At 39.6% G+C, this 20,987-nt stretch overlaps 1 protein-coding gene across 1 annotated transcript; it reads right to left on the bottom strand.

Moving 5' to 3' along the window:
- Positions 1–4,241: 4,241 nt before the first annotated feature.
- Positions 4,242–16,626, bottom strand: ltb4r (leukotriene B4 receptor). The gene is made up of 5 exons (XM_033984066.2): positions 16,563–16,626; positions 16,356–16,473; positions 10,185–10,711; positions 9,227–9,500; positions 4,242–6,345 (listed from the first exon to the last, which is right to left on the bottom strand). Exons 3-5 carry the CDS (start codon positions 10,667–10,669, stop codon positions 5,992–5,994), a joined length of 1,113 nt encoding a protein of 370 aa, XP_033839957.1. The 5' UTR covers positions 10,670–10,711; positions 16,356–16,473; positions 16,563–16,626; the 3' UTR covers positions 4,242–5,991.
- Positions 16,627–20,987: the final 4,361 nt, after the last annotated feature.

The raw sequence follows: 20,987 nt of genomic DNA, 5'->3' as shown, positions 1-20,987 counted from the left end.
GTGTTTAGAGTTACCGCCGTGTTTAGAGTTAGCATCGTGTTTAGAGTTAGCATCGTGTTTAGAGTTAGCACTGTGTTTAGACTTAGCGCCACATTTAGAGTGAGCATCCTGTTTAGAGTTAGCATCGTGTTTAGAGTTAGCATTGTGTTTAGAGTTAGCATCATGTTTAGACTTAGTGCCATGTTTAGACTTAGCGCCGTGTTTAGAGTTAGCATCATGTTTAGACTTAGCGCCGTGTTTAGACTTAGTGCCACATTTAGAGTGAGCATCGTGTTTAGAGTTAGCACTGTGTTTAGGATTAGCACCATGTTTAGAATTAGCCCTGTGTTTGAAGTTAGCATTGTGTTTAGACATTAGCACTGTGCTTAGAGTTAGCACCGTGTTTAGAATTAGCGCTGTGTTTAGACTTAGCATCATGTTCAGAGTTAGATTTGTGTGTAGAGATTGCATCGTGTTTAGAGTTAGCACCGTGTTTAGAGTTAGCATTGTGTTTGGAATTAGCTTTGTGTTTAGAGTTAGCACAATGTTCAGAGTTAGCTTTGTGTTTAGAGTTAGCCAGAGCTACTCTCAAATGTAGTGAAGTGACAGTAAAACACATCCACTTTAAAATGTACTTGAGTGAAGTACAGATACCTGAAACGCGCAGTACTCCAGTACTTTTACTTCGTTACTTTCTGGATCGTTTCTTCTTTTGAGACTCTTCTCCGTGTTTGACTTAATCGCTGGTATAATTAACGCTCCCGTTCTCTCCGTGTGGGTCTTTTATTCCTCCCACACTCAGCAGAACATAACGACTTTAAGCTTTAACCAAAACGAACAATAGCAGAGAAGATAAAGCCATTTTAAACACCACTGAAGCATTAATAAAGACGCACTATGGAACTTTTCTAGTGGTGGATCAGTCACCTGCTTGTTTTGTGACAATGTTGGTGCTTTGCCTAAAATGTTCCACAGTATGACGTTATTAGTATTTTTTTGTTATTCTCTATTGTTTTTCTCTATCCATGGAGACTGTTGGGGGAAAAAATACAAGTCAGATCTGTGGAGAAGCGACAGCCCCTTGAAGTTTTTTAAGGTACTTTTGAGCGCGAAAACAACTTATACATAAACTAATGCAAGATGGATGATTTTAATAGCATACAGTGGAACATTCCAGGCAAAACAACAACAACAACATCTCCCAGACGACCAACAGGTGGCAGTCCCCGTACCAAAAAGTTACATAGTGGAACTTTAAACTATGTTGTGTATATTTTAAAGGCCCATATTATCAAAAACTTACCTGGAGTTGTGTTTTGTTTCGTTCACGCATGTTTTTGAGTTGTTCTTCTCTCAAACTGAAAACACTCTGTTCCACCTTGTGATGTCATCATGTGGTAATACAGGAAGTGCTCCACTCTGTTTTTAAACTCCACACACCTTCATTTCTAGAGTCATTTGGATCATTTCAGCTCTGAAATTGCCAGTCTCTGTTGAACTAAAGGTAAAACTTGAGCGGTTAACGTGAAAACTACCACTTGATGACATCACAAGGTGGAACAGAGCTTTGGAGATGTAACAGACGAATAATACAGTGTAACTCAAACATGTGTGAATGAAACAAAACACAACTCCAGGTCTGTTTTTGATGTGGTAACAGTATTATAATATAGATCAGAAATAGCGTAATATGGGCCCTTTAAAAAAAAGTGGGTGGAGACAGGGGATAGGTGAAAACGGACATTTTCTAAGCGCTCAAACCTCAAATATAGGATTATACAGAGTTGTTCAAACATGTGTGAAGCAAGCAAAATGCAACTGAGCTAATGATGATATAACACGGTCAAAAACCATCCCGTGTGCCCCTTTAAGATGAGACTTTAAAGGCTCCGCCCTCGTGTTGCAGCCAGCAGACGGAGGTTTGTTGACACTTTCTACTGTTCCGAGTTGATTTCACTCGGAGCATAAAAACACAGCCTCCTCCGCGCTGTAATTCCTGGAATAAATCAACCCCGCTAGCTTATCTGCTGGTAGCCGCTAACATGACATTCGGTGACATACGGATGATTCATTTAAGGTTCATTTATTAAAGCACCTGGATCAGATGTTTCCATGTATCTGAGCATCAGGAAGGGAGTGGTTAGCATGGTAGTTGCTGTTGCTGCGGCCTCTGTGTGGTGTCTACATCTAATTATAAAGCGTTATATTGTCTGAGACTCATAAAGTGTGTGGTTAGCATGCTAGTTGCTGTTGCTCTGGCCTTTGTAAGTTACGAAAAGCAGCTCTTAAGGTCAAAATAAGTCAACTATGAACTGGCTGCATCTTATTATAAAGACTTTTATTGTTTGAGAATCAGGAAGTGCGTGATTAGCATGCTAGTTGTTGTTGTTCGAGCCTCTAAAAATTGTGAAAAACAGCTCTTAAGGTTGAAATAAGTCCACTGTGTACTGTCTGCATCTTATTATAAAGCCTTTTATTGTTTGAGACTCAGGAAGTGTGTGGTTAGCATGCTAGTTGTTGTTGCTGTGGCCTCTAAAAGTTGTGAAAAACAGCTCTTGACCTCAAAATAAGGTAGTGAAAATCAGCTCTTAAGGTCAAAATAAGTCCACTGTGTACTGTCTGCATCTAATTATACAGTCTCTTATTGTCTGAGAATCAGGAAGTGCGTGATTAGCATGCTAGTTGTTGCTGCTTTGGCCTCTAAAAGTTGTGAAAATCGCTTGTAAACTCTTAGTGTATTATCTTGAGCTAATCTGGGTCAGAACTACTTAAGCTGGAGCTGGAGAGAACATGCAAACTCCACAGACGGGCCCAGGACTTGAACCTGTAACCTTCTCGCTGTGAGGCGTGAATGCTGTCTGCTCAGTCACCATGGCGATCATATTACACCCCCACTGAGACAAACAGGTGCAGCCGATCCTCTACCTGAAAAGTGACACAGTGCACCTTTAGATTTAAATGAGTTTGAGAGTGTGCTTTCCCGGGCCTGACGGAGCTGACGGAGCTGACGGAGCTGACGGAGGTGACGGTGGTGACGGAGCTGACGGGGCTGACGGAGCTGACGGAGGTGACGGTGGTGACGGAGCTGACGCAGGTGGAGAGGTTCAGAAGTAGGACACGTCTGAGGACACAAAGCCGCACTGAACCTGATGTTCTTGTCCTAGTTTTGTTTTGTCAAAGTCTGACTCAGCTTCCTGTCGTCTTAGATCATTCCATTCTCTTTGATTGTTATTTATACAGCATGATCAGCAAGATTAAAGCTGCACGGTGTAACCTTACTGCTGGAATGTCCCCCGCCTGCTTGTCTTATTGGAGATGTCATTGCTTTCCTAAGAAGGTTCCACAATCTGGCATTAAACGTATATTAGTTTTCTTGTTTTGTAGTATTCCAGTGTTTTACTGTTCAAAGACACATTCAAACTTAAATTGATTTATTTATTTATTTTTTACCATAACTCTGCCTGTAAGTATCACCTGCTTGTTTCCATGGAGAAGTCATTGTTTTGCCTGGAAGGTTCCACAGTATAGCATTAAACTTATATTACTTATCTTGTCGAGCATTTTTCAGTGTTTTACTGTTCAAAAAAAACCTTAAAATTATGCATTTTTATTGTGAATAGGTTTGCCTCGCCACAGATCTGACCCATAACTTAGCCCGGTAGCGTCACCTGCTTGTCTCCATGGAGATGTCATTGCTTTTGCCTGGAAGGTTCCACATTATTATAGCATTAAACTTCTATTACTTATCTAGCATTTTTTCGGTGTTTTATTGTTCAAAAATACATTAAAATAATCATGCTTTTGTACTGTAAGTGGACTCGCCTCACCACAGATCTGACCTCTAACTCGGCCTGGTAGCATCCCCTGCTTGTCTCCATGGAGATAGACACATTAAAGTTATAAAAGGCACCGTGAAAGTCCAGATAATTTTGTCAAGAACTGAAATACTTGTTACTGTACGCTATTTTTTTGTAAGTTATGGTGACATTATATTCACAATAAAATATCTGGGGTGTTTCCTGTTAATTACCACGGCAACCGCCCTAATTCTTAATCCAAATTCCACGTAAATATGTTTGTGATTTAATCTGAAACCCGCCCGAGCCCAGTGTGAGTAATGACTTTGTTTGTGACCTTATTTTGACATGAATCTTACGTCCGACCTCAAAAATACTGTTACTTTTGCACAAACTGGAGCGAGTGAAAGGAAGGAAGTTTAACAACGCCTCTGATGAAACGATTAACGATCTGAGGACACACATCGGTTGAATAAGTTTATTACCGTGAGAGCAATAGGTTTACAAAAATATTTCTCTTTATATATTGTGAAATTACACCATGAATAATTTACATATAAGAACAAATACAGCTTAAGTAAACACGAAATATACAACTTACTTCATTCAATTTTAAGTATTTCTGTTGTTATAATGTTTTTTTTCTCATCAAAAACAGACCTGGACTTGTGTTTTGTTTCATTCACACATGTTTTTTGAGCTTTTGAGTTCTTCTCTCAAACTGAAAACACTCTGTTCCACCTTGTGATGTCATCAAGTGGTAATACAGGAAGTGCTCCAGTGTGTTTTTAAACTCCACACGCCTTCACGAGAATCATTTGGATGAGTTTAAATCTCACGAGAGTCACTTTTGTGTAACATATGACCTTTAAATACAGACTATTTAATCTCTACGCTATAGTAAGGATTATGAAACACCAGCAGGGGTTAAAATTAAGGCCTGGTTGGGAGATTATTGTTAAAATTAGGGTCTTTTTTGAGAATATTGTTAAGGGTAGGGCCTGATTTTGAGATTATGGTTAAAATTAGGGCCTGATTTTAAGATTATGATTAAGGTTAGGGCCTGAATTTCAGATTATTGTTAAATTTAGGGCCTGGTTTTGAGATTATTGTTAAATTTAGGGCCTGGTTTTGAGATTATTGTTAAATTTAGGGCCTGGTTTTGAGATTATTGTTAAGGTTAGGGCCTGAATTTCAGATTATTGTTAAATTTAGGGCCTGGTTTTCAGATTATTGTTAAATTTAGGGCCTGGTTTTCAGATTATTGTTAAATTTAGGGCCTGGTTTTCAGATTATTGTTAAATTTAGGGCCTGGTTTTGGGTTGATGGTTAAATTTAGGGCCTGGTTTTGAGATTATGGTTAAGGTTAGGACCAGGGTGAGGAAACAACAGAGATTTACCGCGGCGCTTCCTCTGCTATAATTGAACACGTGGTTTTTGTTTCACATGTTCTCATATACGAGTGTGAGGCATTTGGTAATTTTACACCAAAATAGGGATTATATTTCACTCACGCAGCAGGCTATGTTTTGGCAGAGTGGTTTGCAGTTATTTTGTCTCCACGGGAGTATTTACACTTAGACACTGGAGCAAACCAAACTGAAAAATCCAAAAAAATCCAGACCAAAGGATGCAAGCGTGAAAAGACCATAGAAGTGACTGAGTGAGTTTGACGTCACCCACAGCGTTAGCTCCAGTCAAATGAAGCTCATCGAGGCCAGAGCAGTTATAGCGGCGAATTTGGACCAGGATCATGTAGAGTCGGGTTAATACGAACATTTAAGACCAAAATGACGAGTCTGACAGCAGCAGGTACAGAGAGAGACGACACAGTTTTTCAATAGAAAGTGAACTGGAGCCAGAGTCGATGGAGCAGGAAGTGCGCTCATGATCACTTCCTGTTTGGAACGTGGCGGCTAGCGGGTTAGCTGTGTCCATTTACATAAACAGTCTATGGAAAGCACTGTTAGCCAGATTAGCACACGCAGATATTGTATTTTTCTGGTTAAAAACATATTTATTTTTCATTGTAACATTAAAAACATCACCCCCTGCTGGCGGTATTTTACACACTGCAATGAGACGTGTCTTTGAAGTACTACTGTCTTAACATATGGTCCTGAGATATATGCAGGAAAAAAGGTCAAGATATGTAAAGTAGTAAAAAAAAATAATAATTAAAAAAAAATAAAAAAAAATATGGACCTTAACATATTTAGTCCAGCTGCTGCGTGTGCTCCAGCTCCTCCCTCACACTCTCGCTCCTCTCCTTGCTCCTGCTATTGAAAGGCTTGCCCAGTTTCGTTGACAGAGTGTGGAGGACGGAGGTCTCGTCGGGGGTGGAGCTTCGAGTCCGCGTGAAGGTGGAGGTGCTTCGGCTCTCGGAGTTAGTGGCTTCGAACAGTTTCCCCATGAAGCTGAGCCCGGCCTTGCGGATGTGCGAGCTCCCGGCGAACACGTAGAGGATGGGGTTGACGGCGCTGCTGAAGTAGGCGAAGGCCGTGACGTTCGGGCGAGCGACCAGAGCGGCGTTGACGACGGTTTTACTCCCCTGCAACTCGCCGGCCACCTGCAGGGGGAGCCACAACACTGTGAGAAATCCTGCGCTAAAAACACACCATAACGTTAAAGCGCTCATGCTACGCTATTTTCTGATCTGTTATAATGTTGTTTCCTCATCACAAACAGACCTGGAGTTGTGTTTTGTTCTTCTCTCAAACTGAAAACGCTCTGTTCCACCTTGTGATGTCATCATGTGGTAATACAGGAAGTGCTCCACTGTGTTTTTAAACTCCACACACCTTCACTAGAATCATTTGGATAATTTCAGACCTGGAATTGTCAATCTCTACTGAAGTAAAAATATAAAAGGTAGGTGTCAACTTGAAAACTACCACCTCATGACATCACAAGGTGGAACAGAGCGTTTTGAGATTTGGAGATGTAGACAGACTAATAATAAAGTTACCAGCTACATGCTAACTAATCCATCCATTACGCGTTTTTTTTTTTAAGTCCAAAAAGCACATTTAAAGTACAAGATTTTGGGAAATGTTTTAATAACTTAGCGTTTTATAAAGTTTCAGAGACAGATTTTAAATACAATTAGTTACCACAGAGCTGGTCAGACCTGGGCTTTCGAACTTCAATGTATTATTTATTTATTTATTTATTTATTTATTTATTTATTTATTTATTTATTTATTTATTTATTTATTTATTTATTTATTTATTTATTTATTTATTTATTTATTTATTTATTTATTTATTTATTTATTTATTTATTTATTTATTTATTTATTTATTTATTTATTTATTTATTTATTTATTTATTTGCTTGTTTGTTTATTTATTATTTTTATTTTTTTATTATTTTTATTTTTTTATTTATTTTGTTATTAATTTTTTATTTATTTATTTATTTATTTATTTATTTATTTATTTATTTATTTATTTATTTATTTATTTGTATTTGTATTTATTTTTCATTTATTTTTATTTTATTTAATTTTTTCCAGAAAGTTACTCAAACATGCATGAATGAAACAAAAAGCAACTCCAGGTCTGTTTTTGAGGAGGAAACATCATTATATGACATAACTTACATTTTGCATAATATAGGAACTTTCATCTGTGACACATATTTTCAACACATTTCATACATTAATAAACAGCGTAACTTCATGTTTGTGCTGAAATTGTCATGTGGTGAAACCAGGAAATTGTCGCAACAGCTCCACACCTCACACTATATCAGCTCATCTTTCAGTATATAGAAGTTGGAACTATACTTTTTGGGGTCAGTATTTATCGAGTGTACTTTTTCTTTGCATTGCTGCTAAATTTTCTGTTTGTTTTTGCCAATATTTTAAGCCGATTTAAGCCGTAAAAGTGTGAATTAATAACTTCTAAGACTCATTACAGATGCAAACTAAGTATTAAGGTTAGAGTTTGTGTGTTTATTTATCGTCCTGCTGTTTATTTATCACAGCACAGATTAGATTTAGATTAGCTTTTGTGGTTTAAATCCGCTCTTAGGTTTTCGTATCAGCGTTACAAATCAGCTTCAATATTACCATTTATCGTCTGCATTTACTTCAGCGATACATTGAACTTCAAAGTACGTAATCGTGACGGCGCGAATCCAACAAACCTCACTCTCGACTCGATGACGTCACAGGAAATAAAGCTCGTGTGGCTCTAATAAAAGTGAAACTATCGAACAAATAAAACAAAACACCAGATTTATCCAAACTACGCAAACATCCAGTGTGATTTGAACTCATCAGCTCTTCTTGAAATATCAGCGAAACATTTGAGCTGCGTCTGTTTTCATCTTGTGCAACTTTTCCTTCTCTAGTTTGTGCAGTTCCTCTGTTTCTAAATGATATAATGGAACTTAAAAGTATTCAGAATAGTGTATATATATGCCAGAATATAGATATATATTAAGGGCAAAAGCTACATTCAGTTGTACATGAATTATCATTGAGCAAAGATTAATAATAATATTTATAACTAATCATTATGAATTTGAACTTAAAATAAACTAAACTAATAAAACGCACAGGTATTTTGAATTGGATTGACTGAGAAACGACCCCGTCTCCTCCAGTCAGGGCCAGTTCAGCCGATAAGCAGAGTAAGTAGCTGCTTAGGGCCCCGACGCCAGCAGGGGGCCCCCAAGAACCCATACATTTATATTGAAAATAATATAATATGTCAAGTTTTATTGGACACAGGGCTTATGTGTTTACAGCAGCTTAAATATCCTGTTCAAACGATTATATTTGTTTTATACCTGTATTAGCAAAATATCTGCTGCTGCTACATTTTTGTTTTTGTTTTTTTTGAGTCGAGCAGAGGTGAGGGCAGCTCTGTGTTTACACCGGAGCAAGGACCCGACATAATGTAAATATAAGCCACTGTTGCCAACTGGAACACATTAAAATCCACCAGAAACGAAGAAAAAATGTCTAGAATTTTAAAAATCCCTTTAAATCCCCCTTATCTGTTTGCGTTCTGTTCTCGTGACTGTGGTAGTTGTGACATTCTGGATGTTTTCAGTCTGACGTTGGTCCGATAAACACAAAAACAACTGGTCAAACTGATCAAGGCAGAGTCATAAAGTTGTCAAATGTGGATCACCAATAGCCCCAGAGACAAATTCAGCTTAGGGCCCCCTTTGAAAGCTGGAACCGGCCCTGCCTCCAGTTGCAGGACTCCAGAGGAAGTCCAACGTAAACACTGCTGCTGAAACACAATTTGACTCATTTGTGCTCCTCATGATGATGCAACGGATTTGTACTGACCTCTTTGAACACTTTATGTTGCATTATTTCATGTAATGTTCACTTGCTCAACGGCGCAGTGATGCAATGATCTGATTTCAAAACACCAAACTGAACATCGTCAGTTTGGTGAATGAAAAAGGCACAAAATGTCCTCACCTCTATGATGTTGACGATGTGGTAGGGCACCCAGAACGCGGCGAAGGCGAGGATGATGAAGAGGATGAGTCTGCTGCCCTGGCCTTTGCGCTGGAACATAGCCGACTGTAAGCGACAGATGACCGAAGAGTAACAGGAAATGATGAGAGAAAAAGGCACGACCAAGCCCATCACGGTCTCAAACATGTACTGGAACACCTTATGACCCATGTTGTTCCCGTGGTTATGGTTACACAGGTACACCGTCAGGTTCCCGAAGTGTTTCTTTATGTTACTGAAGAAGAAAGAGAGAGAGAGTGAGGTTAGGGAAAGGATTAAGGTAGGGTTGGGGTTGGGTCAGGGGTAGGGTAAGGTTAAGGCTGGGGTTGGGTTAGGGTAGGGTTGGAGTTGAGCTAGGGTTAAGGTAGGGTTACAGTTGGGGTCGGGTTAGGGGTTGGTATTAAGGTACGGTTAGGAACAGAGTAGGGGTTGGGGTTAGGGTAGGGTTAGGAGTAGGTTTGGGGTTTGGTTAGGAGTAGGGTAGGGTTAGGAGTTGGGGTTAGGGTTGAGGTTGGGGCGAGGGTTGGGTTCGAGGTAGGGGTTAGAGTTGGGGTTGGGTTAGGGGTTGGGGTTAGGGTAGTGTTAGGAGTAGGGTTTGGGGTTTGGTTAGGGTTAGCGTAGGGTTAGAGTTGGGGCTGAGTCAGGGGTTGGGATTAAGGGAGTGTTAGGAGGTGGGTCTGGTTGAGACTGAGGTTAGGGTTGGGTCAGGGTTAGGGTTTGATTTGGGATTGTGTTAGGGGTTGAGTAGAGTTGGGTGGGTTGAGGTTGAGTTTGGGGTTAGGGTTGGGGTTGGTTTAGGGTTGTAGGGTAGGGTTGGTGTCTAAACCCTTACAGCAAAAGATCCCTCAAACCAAACCAATTCATAATACAATGGTGAGTTAGCGAATAATGAAATAAAAAAGAGTTAAAAACGTGTTACCTGCGATAAAACGGCATGGGCAGAGACAGTATGAACGCCATGACCCACACTCCCATGAGCAACAAGAGCAGAGTCTTCTTCGTCCTCACCCTGTGCGACAAAAAAGGCTTCGAAACAGCCAAATACCGATCCATACTCATCAGACTGATCAGGTAGATGGACACGTACATGTTCACGCTCGATAAATAATGCACAAGCTTACACGCTGCAGACCCAAACTCCCATCCTCTACCTCCGGCGAGATAGCGCAAAAACAACGGGGCGCTCAGCAAAACGAAGGCGTCGGCCACCGCGAGGTTCAGGACCAAAATGCAGGTGACCGATCGTTTTTTGACTTTGCAGAACACGGACCAGACCACGAATAGGTTTCCGGGGAAGCCCAAGATGAAGGCCAGGGTGAGGATGGCGATGCCCCCCCGCATTGAGCCCGAGATGGGGAGAGAGGTGAGGGCGGAGGGGGCGGAGCTGGAGGTGTTGGAAGACATGGCGGAAATCGATGAAGGAGGTTTGGATGCAGGAGTCTGGACCTGGAAGAAGTAAAGGAAGTGATTATGAACAGTGCTGGAAGAAGGAAGAAGGATGCAATTCTGTCACTTAAGTAAAATTACAGATACTGGAGCAAAAAAAATACTCAAGGAAAAGTAAAAGTATCACATGAAAAAATCAACTTAAGTAAAACTATGAAAGTATCACAATCATCCAGACAACAGCAGCATAAACTGTCACAAGTCGCTCCACCCCCAAAGCTCCCGCAAAGATTGAGTTAAGGTCGGGTTAGGGTTAGAGTCGGGGTTGGGTTAGGGTCAGGTGTTGGATTAGGGTAGGGGTAAGGTTGGGTTAGGGGTTGGGTTAGGGTAGGTTAGGGTAGGTTAAAGTTGGGGTTGGGATAGGGTTGAGGTAGGGTAGGGATTGGATTAGAGTAGGGTTGGGTTGTTGGGTTTGGGTTAGGGGTAGGGTGGGGTTGGGTTAGGGTTGGGGTTAGAGTAGGTTAAGGTTGAGGTAGGGTTGGGGTTGGGTTAGGGTAGGGGTAAAGTTGGGTAAGGGTAGAGTGGGATTGGGTTAGGGTTGGGGTAGGTTAGGGTAGGTTAAGGTTGGGGTTGGGTTAGGGCAGGGATTGGATTAGGGTAAAGTTGGGTTAGGGGTAGGGTGGGGGTGGGTTTAGACTTGGGGTTGAGTTATGGTTGGGTTAGAGTAGGGTAGGGATTGGATTAGGGTAAGGTTGGGGTTGAGTTAGGGTTAGGGTAGGTTTAGAGTTGGGGTTAGGTTAGTGGTTGGGATTAGGGTAATGTTAGGAGTAGGGTTAGGGTTGGATTAGCGTAGGGTTGGGTTAGGGTAGGGTTAGTGGTTGGGATTAGGGTAGTTTAGGGTATGGTTAATGTTGGGGTTGGTTTAGGGTTGTAGGGTAGGGTTGGGGACTAAAGTCTTACAGCACAAGATTATTAAACCAACCAATTATTAAAACCAACACACGCTACTAACGCTAATGCTAATGCTAATGCTAACCACACACACCACACATATTACGCACGTGAATCGACTAAAAAGATTACGCTCTAGCGACAAAATAGTCGGACCAGGAGCCCAAGATATTAATATAAATCTCATCCAAATGTTACGACTAAAAACGTAAAAATTAAAACTAGTGTAACATCTATAAATATAACCAATTTGACAATGTTCTCGGAATAAAACAGACTAAATGACCTTAACGTTTCAACTAAATAACTTGAATTTTTAAAGTAGGACTTGGATATTGATGGAAATACATAAAGGTTAAAGGTGCGTCAGGTCAGTTTATAAAGAAACATCTCTCTTTAACTAAAGGTAAAGATGGTTTATTAAACAATCAGAAGGAAATACTTTGTCAATAATGTGAAAAGTAGCATTATAAACACATTACACACATTATACAGTTGGTACAAAAAAGTGACAGTCCTAAACACACTCATTATCTTAAACATTCTTTCGTCCATGTAAATAAGTTAGTTATTATCAAAAAAAGAGTCAAATAACTGTCACGTCTCAGTTAATCCAAAGTCCGTATAGACAGAAACTTCATTAAAACACAAATCATCTCGTGGTCATTATGGACGAGTTGTATTTTGGTCTTTTAAAAACATTCTGCTTCCTGTTTCACACTTTAAATGTGTAGTAGTACAAATCTATTTTCTGTAACTTCCTTAGATGTTCTTCAGCTGAGATTAAAAGGAATGAGAAGTTAGGCACACAGTACGGGCCTCGATGGAACCATGGATGTCCCACGGGTCTTCTGTGGGACCACCCCCTCCTCAGAGACCCAGGACGGGGGACGCAGCGAGCTCTGTCCGCTACACGCTGGGATGATTTGCCTTATTTTTGGTCGGATTAAAGTCCTGCAGAGTCAAAACCTGTAAAGACAAACCCATTAAGAAAGTTACGAAACTATCACAGGTTAGTCTCAAATTAGGTTCACGCTGCAGGTCATCGATATTATTCAGATCCTCGATGTATTTAATTCTGCAAAATGGAGCTTTAAACCACGTCATAATGGTTTTCTCTTGAAGTGCGATGTGCAGTTGCCCGTAGGAGGCGCCGACAGCGACAAAGACAGCGATTATTATGCAAAATGTACTTTTTTTTTTTAGCTTTCTACCATGTTTTAATCCCATTTCCTCATTAAAACGCGCCTAAAGACGTTTTATAAGTCGCCCGTGTGCGCGTTTGAGTAATTTAGCGATCTCTCCTCGGCCCTATTCAAACCCTCCTTATGGTTAGCAGTACGAGTCTGTACAAGGCTCCGCCCACGTTCCTACTTCACCCGCGCTTCTGTTTTTCCAAAAATGTACAAAAAAGTGATACGAAACAATGTATTACAACTTCACAAACCTGGTGCACATTTATATAGATACAAACGGCTAATTTATGTCAGAAGTACAAATTTGAGAATCATTTAAATAGTGATTTCAGTTTGATTCATCTTGCAATCCTCAGATTTCAACAAGTAAATGCATCATGTGTGTGTGTGTGTGTGTGTTTTTGCAGCAGATTAGCACCTCTCCAGCGCAGTGTTAGGTTCACATCTGCATTTGACCCATTTCATTCATCACTTGCATCACATCGGCCTCAGCTCTGTGACTTCGGCGGCGTTTATGTCACACAGGAGGAGCTGCAGACGAGAACTTTAATATCACGCGTTTTAAACAGTTTCCTCAATATCGTACGGTTTGGTTTGATGGGCGTAACAAACACACACACACACACACACAAACGCACACGGGTCTACAGCGTATCCGCACAAATCTGTTATATCACCGTCCGTCGAAAATCTGACCCGTCCAAACCGTGTTGTTCAGTCTTTCATTTTAAAAGCAGATAAATGCACATAATCATAAGCTGGACACGGCAAAAGACGAAGTTTAAATGTGTCAACTGGACAAATCGTTGTAGGACTGAAGACGTTTCGCTGCTCGTCCAATTGTCTTTAGTTCTCTTTCCAACAAAAATAGCGTCTTTAACTCTCCTCTCGAACCGTTTCTTTTCTCTGGCTAAGATCTGAGCCTCACTGTCTGTCTGTCAAAGTTGTGGTTAGCGTCTTTGAGATGGAGATGAACAGCAGACTGTGGCCCCGAGCGGCTCTTGTGACGCTGTTTTCTCTTATAAAGTGTCTGTTTAGCGGCTTGGACGAGCAGATTTAAACTTCGTCCTTTGTCGTGGATCAGACCTGGACGACTGAGGGTTTACACGGACAATTTGCTAGAGATAATTAAACGTCTTTGTGTGAAACGACCTCTGAGATCCTGGCCGTTTCCTCCTGGGAGCTTTGTGAACGACTCCGTGGGCGTCTTTTCTCCAACAGTAAAAACGTGATTAGTGTTTGTTGATCATGTGTCCAAATACTAAAGTTTGAGCGGACGTTTCGCCGCGTTAGCTGCAGATTACAGTCCAACTTTTAGCTCAAATTTCTGAGGCGTAGACCGTTAAAGCTAAACTTCTTTGTCAGTTTTGTTTTGACCTTTACAGTTTTGTCCGTGATGATTTAATAAAGTTAAAAGCGTGTACTTACGTGTTTTCTCCTCTCTCCGGATGAGCGTCTGAAGTTCACGGCTGATCTCCATGGAAACGCGGGCCACACTTGTCGGCAGCGTGAAACGAAACGCGCCGATCGTGACGTAACTGGACTTCAAATTTAACCTCCGAAAGATGCAGCCGTTGAATTGGGACGTGGCTTATAAACCACTAGAGGGCGCTAACGACATTTAACGCACATTGACGATCTTGACCCCCGCTTTGGCTTCTCCGACCAAACATGTCTGGCGCCCCCTCTGGTCAGAGTTTAAAACGTCACACTGAATAAAAAGTGTAATTTCAGATGTTGTACTTGTAGTTTCGACGTCCACAAACATGTTCTGAAATTCTTAAACCTCTTCGAGAAAAATGCGAATGCCTTTTCTAAACTAACGCACTTCCTCGACTTCTAGGAAATGATCGCTTTGCCTGGAATGTTCCGCAGTACATCATTAAAAATATTTGACTTCTCTGGAGCCGAGCTGGAGACAAAACCAGGTCGTGTCACTGGTCAGATCTGTGGAGAACTGAGGCGACAGGAGGTCAGTTTAGTTCAGGGGAGTGTTTTGGTTGGTGGTTCGAATCCCCGATCTCGACATAAACGTCACTGGTTGAGAGTCTGATCCACTGACCCACAGGTTGTCGGTGCGATTCCAGTAGTGATGGGACAAAAAGGAAAAGGTTTAAGACTGAAAACCAGCTCCTCCCTGGCATTTAATACCAGCCAGACTGGATAACGTGGTGTTTGTTTTTGTTTTGTTGTGTGTTTTTTTTAAAGCCAGACACACATGCAAGTTTAGAATTTTTAAATACAAGTTTGTAGGTCCACGATATAATAATAAAAAATAAAAATAAAACACAAAATGATTCAAATAATGAGACACAAGACAGAACAGGACGGACTGTAGAAGAGAAAAGTAAAAAAATAAAATAAATCATAAGTGAGCGTTTATGTGTAGAGTGTGTGTGCGTGTGTATGTGTATCTGGCATGTGTATGTGTGTGTGTGTGATGCATGTATGTGTATGTAGCATGTGTGTGTCTGTGTGTCTGCCTGAGTGTGTCCATGTGTGTGTGCCTGTACATGTGTTTGCCTGTGTGCATGTGCGTGTTTGTGTGCGTGCGTGTGCGTGTGTTTATGTGTGTGTGCATGTTTATGTGTGCGTCCGTGCGTGTGTATGTGTTTGTGTGTGCGTGCGTGTGTGTGTGTATGTAGCGTGTGTGTGCCTGTGTGTCTGCCTGAGTGTGCGCATGTGTGTGTGCCTGTACATGTGCGTGTTTGCATCCGTGCGCGTGTGTGTGCGTGTTTATGTATGTGTGTTTATGTGTGCGTCCGTGCGCGCATGTGTGTTTATGTGTGCGTGTGTGTATGTTTGTGTGTGTGCGTGCGTGTGTCTGTACCTAAATCATGTTGAAGTTGAAGAGGAGAAGCTCAAGTGAAAAAATGAAGAGTGAGATATGAAGATATTTAAATAAACAGATAAACAGACGAGTGAGTGCTGTGCTCCTTCAGGACTCACAGATCCACTCGTTCAAGTTTTGTTTTTTTTTGTTTTTTTCTTTTCTTTTTCTTCATCTTCTTATTCTTGGCCACAGACTTGATCTCTGCTGCTGTCTCTGCTCAACAGTCAGTTTTTATGTTTATTTTTATCTTGTGTTATTGAAGTATTTCTCTCTTATATTTACATCTGAACACACAGGATCTGTCGGTGTTTTATTATTCTTTTCCTGTGTATTATATCATCTGTATATTTGTATTTTCTTGACATTTATGTGAAGCTTTTTGTTTCATCTGACGCCGTTTCAAAAGTTCTTTAGACATAAACAAACACGGAACCTCTTGGTAATATTAAAACAACTAACAACTCACATATACAACATTTTTAAACAGTCACCAACTTTATTGTTAATCACAGTTATTAATTAATCTTAGCCATGAAAATCGCATCACCAAATTTCAACATCATCCTTTTTTTGTTGTGTCCTTGGGCAAGACACTTCACCCGCCATAACATCAACACTTTAATATTACTATGAAACATTCCAGGCAAAACGATGACACCACTTTTAAAAAAACAGCTGTACACACTGTATTAAAAACAACACAAAAAAACAACAACAACCGTACCTTAGTGTGTCCCTCGCAGGCTCCCGTACTCGTATCCCAGCGTAAATACCCCCGGGTGCAGTGTGGCGATGCTCCCGTCCGCTGCTCCGCTCGCTCTAACCCCAACACTTCCCCTGCGCTGTTAAAAAAAAAAAAAAAAAAAAAATCTATGAAACTCAAAAACGCGACATTGAGTAACACGTGTCATGTGACAGGAAACGCACTGACCACACACGCTGCAATTGTTGTTCCTTTTTATTACACGAACAGCTCGGAGATCCTGCGATGTGCCGCCGAGTACGACCGGCGCTAATGGAACCGGTGTTTGCCAAGCGCTCAGGCGGAAAAAAAAAAAAACGGGAAAAATGAATAACAGCCTGAGCGCACTTGGACGTCAGCCATGTTTTTAATGTCGTTACGTCATCAGAAACAAACCTGGAGCTGTGTTTTGTTTCATTCCCACACGTTTGCGCAATCCTGTATTATCAGTCTGTAACATCTCCAAACCTCAAAACGCTCCGTTCCACCTTGTGATGTCATCAAGTGGTAGTTTCCAAGTTAACAGCTCCTTTTTTTTAACCTTTAGTTCAGTAGAAATCGGCAATTCCAGAGCTGAGATTATTATCCAAATGATAGATTGTTTCACGTTGTAACTCACAGCTGCTCGACTCCATGGAGATGTTATTGCTTTGCGGAGAAAGTTCCACTGTACGGCATTAAACTTCAGCTATATATCCCCCTGGGGACGAACACGCCAAATAGTCAGATCTGCGGAGCGGCGCACGCAAAAGAATACATGTTTTTGAACAAAAACACACCTGTAATAACCACGTTTTGTCCTCATTTTGTCGTTTTGTCCTCATTTTGTCCTAATTTTGTCCTTGTTTTGTCCTCATTTTGTCGTTTTGTCCTCATTTTGTCCTTGTTTTGTCCTCATTTTGTCATTTTGTCCTCATTTTGTCCTTGTTTTGTCCTCATTTTGTCCTAATTTTGTCCTAATTTTGTCCTAATTTTGTCCTTGTTTTGTCCTCATTTTGTCCTTGTTTTGTCCTCATTTTGTCGTTTTGTTCTCCTTTTGTCGTTTTGTCCTCATTTTGTCCTTGTTTTGTCCTCGTTTTGTCCTTGTTTTGTCCTCATTTTGTCCTCATTTTGTCGTTTTGTCCTCATTTTGTCGTTTTGTCCTCATTTTGTCCTCATTTTGTCCTCATTTTGTCCTTGTTTTGTCCTCATTTTGTCATTTTGTCCTAATTTTGTCCTTGTTTAGTCCTCATTTTGTCCTTGTTTTGTCCTCATTTTGTCGTTTTGTCCTCATTTTGTCCTCATTTTGTCCTTGTTTTGTCCTCATTTTGTCGTTTTGTCTTCATTTTGTCCTTGTTTTGTCCTCATTTTGTCCTCATTTTGTCCTTGTTTTGTCCTCATTTTGTCATTTTCTCCTCATTTTGTCCTAATTTTGTCCTTGTTTTGTCCTCATTTTGTCCTTGTTTTGTCCTCCTTTTGTCGTTTTGTCCTCATTTTGTCCTAATTTTGTCCTTGTTTTGTCCTCATTTTGTCCTTGTTTTGTCCTCATTTTGTCCTTTTGTCCTCATTTTGTCCTCATTTTGTCGTTTTGTCCTCATTTTGTCATCATTTTGTCCTTGTTTTGTCCTCATTTTGTCATTTTGTCCTCATTTTGTCCTAATTTTGTCCTCATTTTGTCCTTGTTTTGTCCTCATTTTGTCCTCATTTTGTCGTTTTGTCCTCATTTTGTCCTCATTTTGTCCTCATTTTGTCCTCATTTTGTCCTTGTTTTGTCCTCATTTTGTCGTTTTGTCCTCATTTTGTCCTCATTTTGTCCTTGTTTTGTCCTCATTTTGTCGTTTTGTCCTCATTTTGTCCTCATTTTGTCCTTGTTTTGTCCTCATTTTGTCATTTTGTCCTCATTTTGTCCTTGTTTTGTCCTCATTTTGTCCTCATTTGTCCTCCTTTTGCCCTCGTTTTGTCATTTACCTCTCACCTGTGAAATAAACACACTCATTTCCAGTCATCAGGTGCTGTCTGTGTCAGTGTCTGTGTGTTTCTGTGTGTTTCTGTGTTTCTGTGTGTTTCTGTGTGTGTTTGTGTGTTTCTGTGTGTTTCTGTGTGTGTTTGTGTGTTTCTGTGTGTGTTTGTGTGTTTCTGTGTGTTTGTGTGTTTCTGTGTGGGCGCTTCATTCTTGTCCAGACTTGAAGATATTTTTAACTCTCAGCTTTAAAAAAAAAAAAAAAGGTTCATTGAGTTTCATGATTGAGCAAAGTCGTCCTATTGTTCTAACGTGTTGCTTCATTTTGTAGTTTTTCCAGCGTCCTGACGGCGTCTTACTCAAGTTGGGCGGCGGCCAAAGCAGATTTCAAATGTTATGATTCACTAATATTGAAACTTTGCTCCACAAACTCGCGATATTAATCTTATCTTAACAATCACATTAACATTTGTGCTAGTTTTTGTTTTATATTTTTATCAAACTCAAGGCCCACGTGCCAAATGTAGCCCGCCATTACATTTTCTGTGGCCCGCAACAAGGTAAATTAAAAGGTAGGACCTGCCTTAAAATGTCAGTTTGAGGAGAAGTTATACAGCCATATTTTTCACATCTATGGAAATACATACGTAATATTTGTAAACTGAATAAGTAATAAATACAGAAAGTTTATGAACACGTGAAAAAAGCGTCTGGTCTTTTGAAAGCAGCCATTTTGATGTGGCCCTTTCTGAAAATGTGTTTTACAGTCGTTTTATGTGGATAGGCCCAGTAAGTACAGAGATACAGAGGTGCAACATAACAAAGTATAAATACTGTACTTAAGTATATATTTTAGGTATCTGTACTTTACTTAGGTAGATTTGAAAGTGGATACCTTTTACTTTTACCGTATTCATTGTTTGGCCGGGGGTGCGACTTATACTCAGATGCGATTTATATGTGAAATATATGTTTTTTTCTTCATTATTATGCATTTTTTGGCTGGTACGACTTATACTCTGGAAAATATGTACTTCACTACATCTTAGAGCAGTATCTGTGCTTTCTGCTCCACTAAAGTTTTGAACAGGATTGAAAAGTAAAAGTTTTTTTTTTTTTTTTTTTTTTTGAGAGCCGCTGAAAAGTCAAGTAGAAAAACAAAGCTAGGAAAAAAAAAATGTATTAAATTATTTCAGTTGTAGAAACTTCAGCACAAATCTTAAACAAAAGCTTTATTAGACTCAAAATCTGTGTGAAATACTTTTATTTTTTACTCTTTATGTACATATTTAAACACGTACTTTAATACTTTTACTTAGGCAGATTTTTTCATGTCATACTTTACTTTTACTTGTTTTTTTGTTTTGTTTTTTTCTGCTATCTGTACTTTTATTTAAGTAACAATAATGAATACTGTATTTTTCGGACTATAAATCGCACTTTTGTTTATTCATAGTTTGTCCGGGGGTGCGACTTATACTCAGATGTGATTTATTCATGAAATATATGTTGTTTTTTTCATTATTATGTATTTTTTGGCTGGTGCGACTTATACTCAGGTGTGATTTATACTTGTACTTCAGAAAATACGGCACTTCTTCCATCATTACAGAAATATTCACCATAAACCAAGTCAACAAATCTGTAAAGTGACAGTTAAACAGAGCGAAAATACACAAATATACAAAAATACAGTATGTTGACTCGCCTTTAGTCTGAAAAAAAAAAAAAAATCTGTAAAGCAAAGCAAAAAATACTAAATAAATACATTTACTACAACTTAAAAAAAACAAAAAATGTGTATTCTCTGGCCAAGTGCTCAATGTTCAAACAGAACAACAGGGGGCAGTACGACCCACACAACACAATAAAACAACCTCGTTCACAGTGTCAGAGAAAACCCAGTGTGTGCGTTTTTCAAGGGTTGCCATAGCAAACTAGCCACATGTAACGTTTCATTTTTACGCTGGATGCCCTTACGCCAGAGGAGGAAGTACCTCCCGTATCTATTTTACAATCCCATATAATACTGTTTGTGTAATAAAACTAAATTACAAGGCTCATTTGACACGCTAGCACTGAAACACAAACACACCGGTTCATACGTTTATTGGTTTTATAATTTACCAGGTCTTTTTTTTTTTTTTTTTATACCAAAATAAATGAAATATAGACAGATGTACCATTGTTATTCCTGACAAAGTCTAAAACTGCGCAATTTGAGTAGGTACAATAGGCTCTGTGCAGAACACGCCGGGAAACCTCATTGTTAGCATCACTACTTCCTCTTTTATTTTATCTCTTTGAGTTTTTTGTAGAGTCACGCTCAGATGAATAATTATTTAAAGATAATACGGTGAACAGAGAGCTGCAGGGGGATGGCACGAAACATAAAAAAAACCCCACACAAATAAAATGAATACTTCACCGGGGAACTGCTCTGTGTCTCAATGCTAATGCTAATGCTAATTTTGAGGCATAATAAATACTGAAACAACGCCACAAACTGAAGTATTCTACGTATAAAAATAATCGGGTCTTTATCTTAAATAATTTGAATTTTAATCAGTTTATTTTATTTATTATTTTTATTTATTTATTATTTATATTTATTTATTTTTTATTTATTGTTTTCTGATTTTAATAAAACTGACTGTTAGCTTTGAGACCATTTT

The sequence above is a fragment of the Periophthalmus magnuspinnatus genome, chromosome 18, assembly GCF_009829125.3.
Source record: "Periophthalmus magnuspinnatus isolate fPerMag1 chromosome 18, fPerMag1.2.pri, whole genome shotgun sequence".
Taxonomy (NCBI): Eukaryota; Metazoa; Chordata; class Actinopteri; order Gobiiformes; family Gobiidae; genus Periophthalmus; species Periophthalmus magnuspinnatus.
Note: the sequence above shows the minus strand (reverse complement) of the source record. Positions and strands in the feature narration are given on the sequence as shown.

Coding starts and splice junctions, on each gene's coding strand:
- ltb4r (XM_033984066.2), bottom strand. CDS start 10,669: ATGTCTTCCAACACCTCCAGCTCCGCCCCCTCCGCCCTCACCTCTCTC. Junction 9,501..10,184: donor CCCATGCCGTTTTATCGCAG/GTAACACGTTTT, acceptor TTTCTTCTTCAG/TAACATAAAGAAACACTTCG. Junction 6,346..9,226: donor ACATCGTCAACATCATAGAG/GTGAGGACATTT, acceptor CTCCCCCTGCAG/GTGGCCGGCGAGTTGCAGGG.